Source organism: Rutidosis leptorrhynchoides, chromosome 4 (assembly GCF_046630445.1).
Source record: "Rutidosis leptorrhynchoides isolate AG116_Rl617_1_P2 chromosome 4, CSIRO_AGI_Rlap_v1, whole genome shotgun sequence".
NCBI classification, from domain to species: domain Eukaryota; kingdom Viridiplantae; phylum Streptophyta; class Magnoliopsida; order Asterales; family Asteraceae; genus Rutidosis; species Rutidosis leptorrhynchoides.
Window position 1 is genome coordinate 154,355,898 of NC_092336.1, and position 9,003 is coordinate 154,364,900.

The 9,003-nt window shown below is 33.9% G+C and overlaps 2 protein-coding genes across 9 annotated transcripts; both read left to right on the top strand.

Annotated features, from left to right (window-relative positions):
- Positions 1 to 405: 405 nt before the first annotated feature.
- On the top strand, positions 406 to 1,668 carry LOC139841146 (uncharacterized). The gene has a single exon (XM_071831379.1). The coding sequence runs from the start codon at positions 406 to 408 to the stop codon at positions 1,666 to 1,668; it is 1,263 nt and encodes a 420-aa protein (XP_071687480.1).
- A 307-nt stretch (positions 1,669 to 1,975) lies between these two features.
- On the top strand, positions 1,976 to 5,635 carry LOC139840281 (alanine--glyoxylate aminotransferase 2 homolog 1, mitochondrial-like). 8 transcript variants are annotated; one of them, XR_011757321.1, is made up of 7 exons: positions 1,976 to 2,090; positions 2,210 to 2,451; positions 2,629 to 3,017; positions 3,675 to 3,900; positions 3,984 to 4,097; positions 4,328 to 4,948; positions 5,288 to 5,635. XR_011757321.1 is itself a non-coding variant. In XM_071830544.1 (6 exons), exons 2-5 carry the CDS (start codon positions 3,009 to 3,011, stop codon positions 4,924 to 4,926), a joined length of 357 nt encoding a protein of 118 aa, XP_071686645.1. In that variant the 5' UTR covers positions 2,057 to 2,451; positions 2,629 to 3,008; the 3' UTR covers positions 4,927 to 4,948; positions 5,288 to 5,635. The 8 variants fall into 8 exon arrangements, 2 of the variants coding, with proteins under 2 accessions (XP_071686643.1, XP_071686645.1); XR_011757324.1 differs by having other exon boundaries at positions 2,053 to 2,451; positions 4,328 to 4,810; positions 4,919 to 4,948; XR_011757322.1 differs by having other exon boundaries at positions 2,053 to 2,451; positions 4,328 to 4,558; positions 4,689 to 4,948.
- Positions 5,636 to 9,003: the final 3,368 nt, after the last annotated feature.

The window sequence follows — 9,003 nt, forward strand, 5'->3', positions numbered from 1 at the left end:
ACCCGCTATGGTTAGCCACCCACCACCGCCACCAGTTGTTAACGAGCCACCACCACCACCAGCATTCCGTTACAGCCTCCGTTAGCCAAGCCTGCAACGGCTCTAACGGGCTGACATGTGGGCCCCATTCGTTTTTTCTTTTTTTTCCAACGGCTAAATTGAGTTTTTTTTCTTTAATCCCAACGGCTAAATATTGCAGCTTTAAATTTTTATTTATTTATTAATTTTTTTTTGCAACGGCTATAATGCAGCTTTTTTTTTTGTCTTCTACTTTAATTCACTATGCATACATACACATACCACACTAACTCAATCACTACACTCTCAATCTCAATCTCAATCTTTATTCTATATCAAACACTCCCAACCTTCAATTCATATTTCCACAAAAAAAAAAAAATTCAAATGGCTTTGGAAGATTTATTAATTTCTGAGAGCGAAAGCGAGACGGATAGTGATAGCGCAGAGTCCGATTCTGATGAAGATTTAATTCAAGAATGTTACAACACGCTTAACTTACTCGATTCGCTTAATGCAATGGACGAAGAAGATGAGGCTAGAAATTCTCGTACAATTATTAGAAGACGCCGGTTACATAGAGATCGTATTGATACGGGTAATCGTTTGTTTCGCGACTATTTCTCAGATAATCCAACATTTCCTGGTGATTATTTTCGAAATCGATTTCGAATGAGTAAGTCATTGTTTATGCGTATTGGTCATGCTATTCTAACGTATAATTCTCAACCGAGACCCGATTATTTTAAATTTTTTGATCAACGATACAATTCAACCGCTCAACTCGGTTTCAATATTTTTCAAAAGTGTACATCGGTCATACGTCAATTGGCGTATGGCATTGCGCCTGATGCATTCGATGAGTATTTACACATGGGCGCATCAACGTCTCGAGATTGTTTAAAAAATTATTGCAAATGTATTATTCATATGTTTTCGCGAGAGTATTTAAGGAAACCAACTGAAGGAGAAGTTCGTCGATTGCATGCCAAACATTTGGAGATGCACGGGTTTCCGGGTATGTTAGGTAGTCTCGATTGCATGCACTGGTCTTGGAAAAATTGTCCTGTTGCGTGGCAAGGGCATTACCACAGGGGTGATCACGAAGGACCAACAATAATGCTCGAGGTGGTTGCGTCCTACGATATGTGGATTTGGCACGCTTTCTTTGGTCCAGCGGGTTCGAACAATGATATTAATGTTCTTAATGAATCGGATTTGTTCGAAGATTTATTAGATGGTCGAGCTCCTGAGGTCCGTTACACTATCAACACGCACAAATTTACTAAAGGGTATTACTTGGTAGATGGCATACACCCAGAATGGGCAACACTTGTCAAGTCGTTTAAATGTCCACTTGAGCCAAAAAATGTAAAGTTTAAACGTTTTCAAGAAGCCGCGAGAAAAGACGTTGAACGAGCTTTCGGTGTTCTTCAAGGTCGTTGGGCAATACTAAAACACCCAGCAAGACCTTTTAGTATCAATAAAATACGTCGAATCATGTACACTTGTGTTATACTTCACAACATGATCACCGAAGACAACGAGCGCAACATATGCGACCTCGAAGAGGATTATCTCCGCGAACGAGAAAACATGCCGCGACGTACTTGGACGGAGAGAATTGCGCTCCAAGATCGGGTGGATTGAGAGATGCGAGATAAAAGAGCGCATAATGTCCTTCTTAACAATTTGATCGAGCACATTTGGACACTCCCGGATGATTATATTGTTCGAAACAATTAGCGTTATTTATTTTGTTTTTTTATTTATGTATTGTCTTTTAATTTTTAATTATATAATGTTTTTAATTTTTAATAATGTAATGTTTTTATTTTATTAAATAAAATGTTATTTGTATTTATTTATTGTATTTAATTAATAATTTTAAATTGGTTAAAGTTTGAAATGGAGTGTATGACAGTGAGTTTGTCTGTCAATTAACCCATCGATACATCTGATTTTGATCTTCAACATGGCAGACCACAAGATTTCTTTTACTTATTATTACCATATTCAAGCAACTATTAATAAGTGGTGCTTCATATGTATATTTTATGTAAATCTAATTGGTGAGCATACGTTTGTTACAAAAACCCCATGATCAATATTCGTTCATGATAATATTGATGTTTTCTACTAACACTTACTACTATCTGAAAATCGCAACATTCACAATCATTGTATGCAGGTTAAAATCTTTCAATACCAACAAGTGTGATTGTTGCCCTAATTTCTGTCTGAAGGACTAATTAATGTTCTAGTTTGTGTTGTTAGCCCTAAATTATGGATGAAGACTACCGAAAATCCAGAATTTTTGAATTTAGAATACGATTATGAGTGTTTGACCTAATTTTGGGAAGAAGACGATCAGTTCACACTACACAGTGACAACCGAGTCAAAATCGACATTCAATTTTACTTGAAATTGAGGTAATCTTCTGATCTTACTAATAGGTTTTAACACTTGATTATGTTGAATGTTAGGTGTAATGGAAGTTAGGTTGTATTAGTATTGTGATTCTGTTTTGTCTTTTTTTTTAAAAAAAAAAAACTTATCCACTTATGTTGTTTCCCATCTACCAAATATCTTATGTGAAAATCTTGTAGGGTGAAATACATCATGTTGTGAATCCAAATCCGTATCGTGGGGTGTTTGGGTCGGATGCTAAAAGCTATGCGCAAGACGTACAAGATCACATTGATCATGGTACTTCCGGAAGAGTTGCAGGTTTTATATCTGAAACCATTCAGGGTAGTTTTTTTTTTTAATGAAAACTTGTTTTAAATTATGATGAACTTGTACAATTACTTGTCAAGCTAGAATTTTGATTGAACTTTAGTGAGTTGGGGGAGCGGTTGAATTGGTCCCGGGATTCCGTAAAGCGAGTGGTGTATGCATTGCCGATGAAGTTCAAACGGGATTCGGTCGTACAGGAAGCCATTACTGGGGTTTTCAAACACAGGACGTGATTCCGGATATTGTTACCATGGCAAAGGTAAAGTTTTTTTATCATTTTTTTTTACCCTTCCCTTTTACTTTTTATTTCTAACATTTCTACTATATGAAGCACTTAAACGTGTCTGGGTAGAAGTTGCAAATTGGGAAGGTAAGAGTATTTGGTTAATGAGTCAAAATGGGTACTCTTATTAGGTAATAAACAGGGCCTAATTAGGTTGACTCAACAACACTTTCTGTAAAGTAACATGTTACGAAGAGTTAATGTTTTGGTCAAAACGGGTCGGGTTTGGTCAAAATGGATATAATTATATCTGGCAAACGGGTCGGGTTTGGTCAAAACGGGTCAGTTTTCAAATGGGTCAAACTGGTTGGGACGAGACCCGGGTAGGGTTGTGTTTGTTTGGGTCCAAGACCCATTTTTCATCTTGAACTTTTGGCTGTGGTTGTGTAGAGACCCATTTTCAGTTTCACGTTTCATTTTTTATATTCGCGTTTAACGTTTCAGATTCGTGTTTCGGTTTTCACATTCACGTTTAAGTTTTAAACTTATAATTGTCACCACCATACTCTTAAAACCAAATTCAGAATTGGTTTTACCATTTCACATATTGTTATCTGCTATATAATGTTTTATTATCATGATCATATATTATTATGTGTGTGGATGTGAGGCTAATATGATGATCATGTTTAGGGAATTGGAAATGGTTTACCTTTAGGAGCAGTGGTTACGACTCCTGAAATAGCACAAGTTATGTCTCAAAAATTACAATTCAACACGTTTGGAGGTAACCCTGTGTGCTCGGCTGGTGGACTTGCGGTCCTTAGGGTTCTCGATAAGGAAAACCGCCAAACTCATTGTGCTAATGTTGGTTCACATTTGATCGGGCGGTTGAAAGATCTTCAACAAAAATATGAAAGTAATTTTTTAATTGAAATGGACATGTTGAAAATATTATTGATTTACAACCATAATTTGTAAATGTTCTTTTTGTCTTTTTAGTAATCGGTGATGTGAGAGGGAGGGGGTTGATGGTTGGCATCGAGCTTGTAACTGACCGTAAAGAGAAGATGCCTGCTAAAGCCAAAACTGCCATTTTGTTCGAGAAATTACGAGGTACGTGTAAATACTTATTGTTTGCTGGATATGCGTAGTTGATGGGCATATCAGGTATAAAATGGATGTAATCCGTCAGGTATATTGTCTTAGCTGCAATCATGAGATATGAGATATGGGATATGACCCGCATCTAAAGTGTTCGACAAAATGCTTTTATTCAAAATGTTAACTAAAGCCTTCAGAATTATGTGTTTGCAACTTAGCCAATTATTTTAAACTGTATGCAGGTCAACAAATCTCACAAAAGTTGAGCTTATCGTGGTATTTTCATGTACTAAAAAATTTAGACAATTAACTCAATTTCGGTTTATCAACTCGATCATAGGATCTAACAGTGATGGCTTTGTTAATGAGTGAGTACAATTAGCTTTTCCAATCCATATCTGAAGTCTTTCATCTCAATTCTCATTTATCAACTCATAAGATCTAACAGTAATGGCTTTGTTAGAAGTTTAAAGGTATTAGAACCATCTTAACCATCTTAACTCAATAAGGAATTTTACAATTTAAATTATTTTTTCACTATTTTGTGTGTGTCATTGTGTTGTGTTGATAATTCTTGATATTGTATGTATGAATGTTATGTAGGATAGCAGCTAGATAGAAATGTATCAGAGGAAGCTTCCTCTGTTGCGTATTTCGGAACCTTGATAATACATTATTGCATGAACGTATTGAGAAGTCAGGAAAGAAACTAAACTTTACAATTGGTATTTTTAACCTGTTAATCAAGAAACTTAAATGTGTTCCATTTATTTCAGTTAATCACAATTTCTTATATTTGTATCATACTTGTGGCATTCTTTATGTTATTGCAGGGACGTGAACGTCCACATTGAGGCGATAAGGTACCATTTGTTTCTTATTGCATAACGTTTCTTCTGATACGGGTCGAATTAAGTCGGGTTGGGTTAACTAATAAATATGTATTCTCACAAAATGGGCAAGTCGGGAAGACAGTGTTTAGGTTTACCTAATAAAATAGTGATTATTATAGAATGGTAGTTCAAGTTGTATGTTGAAAGAGGTTAGACTAGACCTCTTGACTGTATGTGAAATTTGAGGATATCTCTCTCTCAAATTTATATGTATATTTTCCGAAAGCTTAATCATATCAGATACCATACTTATAGCAGTACCATGAGTTTAATGACTACTAAATATTTCACATGCTATTTTTGTTGAAGAACCTGAGTCCTGTTGCGAGACAAAATAAGGGTCGTTCGGGTAGATCAAAGAAAAAAGTCACTAAAAGGTGCCCAAAACAGGATGTCTCGCTCACAAACGAATAAGGTTTAGACGAATCTCCGTCATCGGCGCTTCTGATTCGACTTCGGCTTGAGAAATTTTAAATGGATTGCGTTGTTACTTTAATAAAGCGTTGCCGGCAATGCTTTTTCACAGATGTTTTTAACAACCAACGTTACAAATGTATGATGAAAGAAGCTAACATTTACAAAATAGCAAACAAGTCCAGATTATTGCTTGTATACTAGGGCCTTGAACGTATTAGCATATATACTAAGCCATCATATTATCACAACTTCAGTTTACAATCATGTCAAACATTTGTCAACAAGTTCCACTAAAACCATAATTTAAGCTACATAATTAAATATGTATTTTGATTGTGTAGTTGATCACTAAAATACATATTAAAATAGCAACAGTTTGGGCTAAGAATTACAATTATCAGTAGGGTTGCAATTTGATTTTGATAGTCAGAATTGTTAAGGAATTATTTTAGAATTAAAAGTGAATTATACCCGTCAGTTGTCAAATGGTACGTAAGCCTTAATGATACTCTTATATTTTCTCAAGCTAAGAGAATGAGTAAATTTGTAAATATAGCAAAAGTTGGAATTTGGAAGGTTGATTTGTGTTTGTTGAAGCTTACAAATGTTAGCAGCAGTTAGTGGCGATTCTAGGATCAAAATCTAATCGGGTCCCAAAATTTTAATTGATAACTTTCTTGCACAAAATATTGAATTTGTCGGGTCAAATCGGGTCGGATCGCGCTCAAAACACAAACATAAAATTGGATAATACTTGCAAAATATAAGATTGTTCGTATTTTTTACTCGCAAAATACCCATACTATAAAATTATAAATAGGCTAATTTCAATTACTTTATTAGTCCAAACTATAAAATTATAATCTTTAAAATTTATGGGGTCCCATTATTATATTTAGTGGTGTCCTATATAAAAATAAATAAAATTTTGCAATAAATTTCGAAAAACTAGTGGTGTCACAGGACCCCGTAGCTCCCTTACTAAACTCGTCACTGGCAGCAGTGGCTCTATTGATGGAATTATTAGATCACCTACCCCACGTAAGTATGTAATATATTTGCATGTAATCTCTCTGTATGTAATGTATTAACGAAAACAAATTGTAGCTATTTTGCTCCTATATACAAAACGCTACGTTAAACATGAACATATAACCAGAAAGGTCTTGCCGCATCACGCGGGCCGATCCGGGTCTTGTTGTCACCAAATTCACAACGAGTAGATTCTCGTGTTAATGTTGTCATAAACCCTAGCATTAATTCGAATAGAACAAATGGAATTGATGAAACGAGGGGTATTTCTGGTATGTATGATCCCACTATAACAAAGGTTCATAACTTCATATGAGTAGCTTTGAGATATTTTATTATGTTTATAAACAGTTTATGTAAAATCTCGCGAAGTCACGGGTTATAACGATCAAATACAAACCAAAGCCCAACAGTACCCAAAAAAAAAAAAAACCCATGGAAAAGTCGATTATACCTTTCATTGGTTTACATCCTGGTCTAATGACTAATAATGAGTTTCACCAATTCAACACCTTTTAAGCTAACTTTTTATCCACATTAACACATTCTACATGGTGTTGTGTTTCATATGACCGAATACATCTTTCTCAATCTGAATTGTTCAAGCAAAAACATTTTCTTAGAACATACATCATATTGGTTTACATTTTTCCAATCCATTGTGATGACAATAAAAAATAAAAAAATAATAATGACAAATTACATTTTTCATGTAGCATATACATCATATTACAAAAATTATTAATATTTATTTACTTCTTTCAATAAAATGAATAAACAATCATTGTAGACATGCGTATTTAACTACAATAAACGGATTAAAATCAATCATATTGGACGACAATGGAAATGATAAAATACCACCAAGAATGTTGTTTATAAGAAAGCCCAGAGACGTATTTGACTGAGATGTAGATGTTCTATGGTTAATCCTTTGAATATTTTTGGTACAACTCTAATTATATATACTTATAGTAAAAACTAAATTTATTTTGACAACTAATATAAGCTTAATGGATAAAAAGGATTCACGTTGAGAGTTAATGGTTTAAGATTAAGGAATTGCTATTTAGGGTTTACGGTTTATGGTTTACAGTTTAGGGTTTAGGGTTAAGATTTTAGAATTTATGCTTTAGGGTTTAGGATTTAGTGTTTGGGTTTACGGTTTAGTGGGGTTAAGGGTTTAGGGTTTAGGCTTTAGAGTTTAGGGTTTAGTTTTTAGAATTTATGGTATAGAGTTTAGGACTTAGGGTTTAGGATTTTATGGTTTATGGTTAATTTAGGGTTTAGGGTTTACATATAGGGTTTAAGGTTTAGAGTTTAGAATTTAGTGTATAGGGTTTAGAGTTAGGGTTTAAGGTTTTAATTTAAAGTTAGTTTCTTCTATTATGTTAAAGGTATAGTTTTATACTGATAATTTGAACATTGATGATTCTAAAATTTTAAAATCTCAACAAAAGAATTCTTTTGTGGTTGGACCAAGCCAACCTAACCAAACCTTTTTTTTGATTTCCAACACATCCAAGGTGCTTATTTTTCCACTTCTTGAGCATAATGTGATATCCATTTTTTTGTCGCAGGTTACCTTTTTTGTTTATACTATATTATGATGTATGATATAGTTATGATATAATTGTTTATGTTTTTATTTAAAATCTGTATCTGTATTATATATTATGATGTATTTATGCTATTAATTGTTTATCGTTTTTTAGTGTTTATGATGTATTTATGATATAATTGTTTATGGTGTAATTTAAAATCTATGATATATTTATTTAAGATATAATTGATTATCGTTTTATTTAGGCTTAGTGTTTAGATTTATAGTTTAGGGTTTAGAGTTTTGGTAGGGTTTAAGGTTTAGATTTTAGGGTTTAGATTTTAGGGTTTAGAGTTTAGGTTTAGGGTTTTAGGTTTAGATTTAGGGTTTAGGTTAGGGTTTAGGGTTTACATTTAAGGTTTAGATTTTAGGGTTTAAAGTTTAGGTTTAGGGTATAGGGTTTAGATTTTAGGGTTTAGGTTAGCGTTTAGGTTTGGGTTTAAGGTTTTGGGATTAGATTTTAGGGTTTAGAGTTTAGGTTTAAGGTTTTGGGTTTAGATTTAGAGTTTAGGGTTTACGTTTAGGGTTTAGGGTTTATATTTTAGGGCTTAGGGTTTAGAGCTAGGGTTTAGATTTTTCAGGGTTTAGGTTAGGGTTCAGGGTTTAGGGTTTAGATTTACAGTGTAGGGTTTAGGGTTTAGATTTAGCATGTAGGGTTTAGGTTAGGGTTTAGGTTTGGGTTTATAGTTTAGATTTAGAATTTTGAGTTTAGATTATAGGGTATAGAGTTTAGGTTTAGGTTTTTGAGTTTAGATTTAGGGTTTAGGGTTAGGGTTTAGAGTTTTTCGGGGGTTAGGTTAGGGTATAGAGTTTTTAGGGGGTTAGGTTAGGGTTTAGGGAGTAGGATTTAGAGTTTAGGTTTAAGGTTTTGGGTTTAGATTTAGGGTTTAGGTTAGGGTTTAGATTTAGGGTTTAGATTTTAGGGTTTAGAGTTTGGGTTTAGGATTTAGAGCTTAGGTTTAGGGTTTTGAGT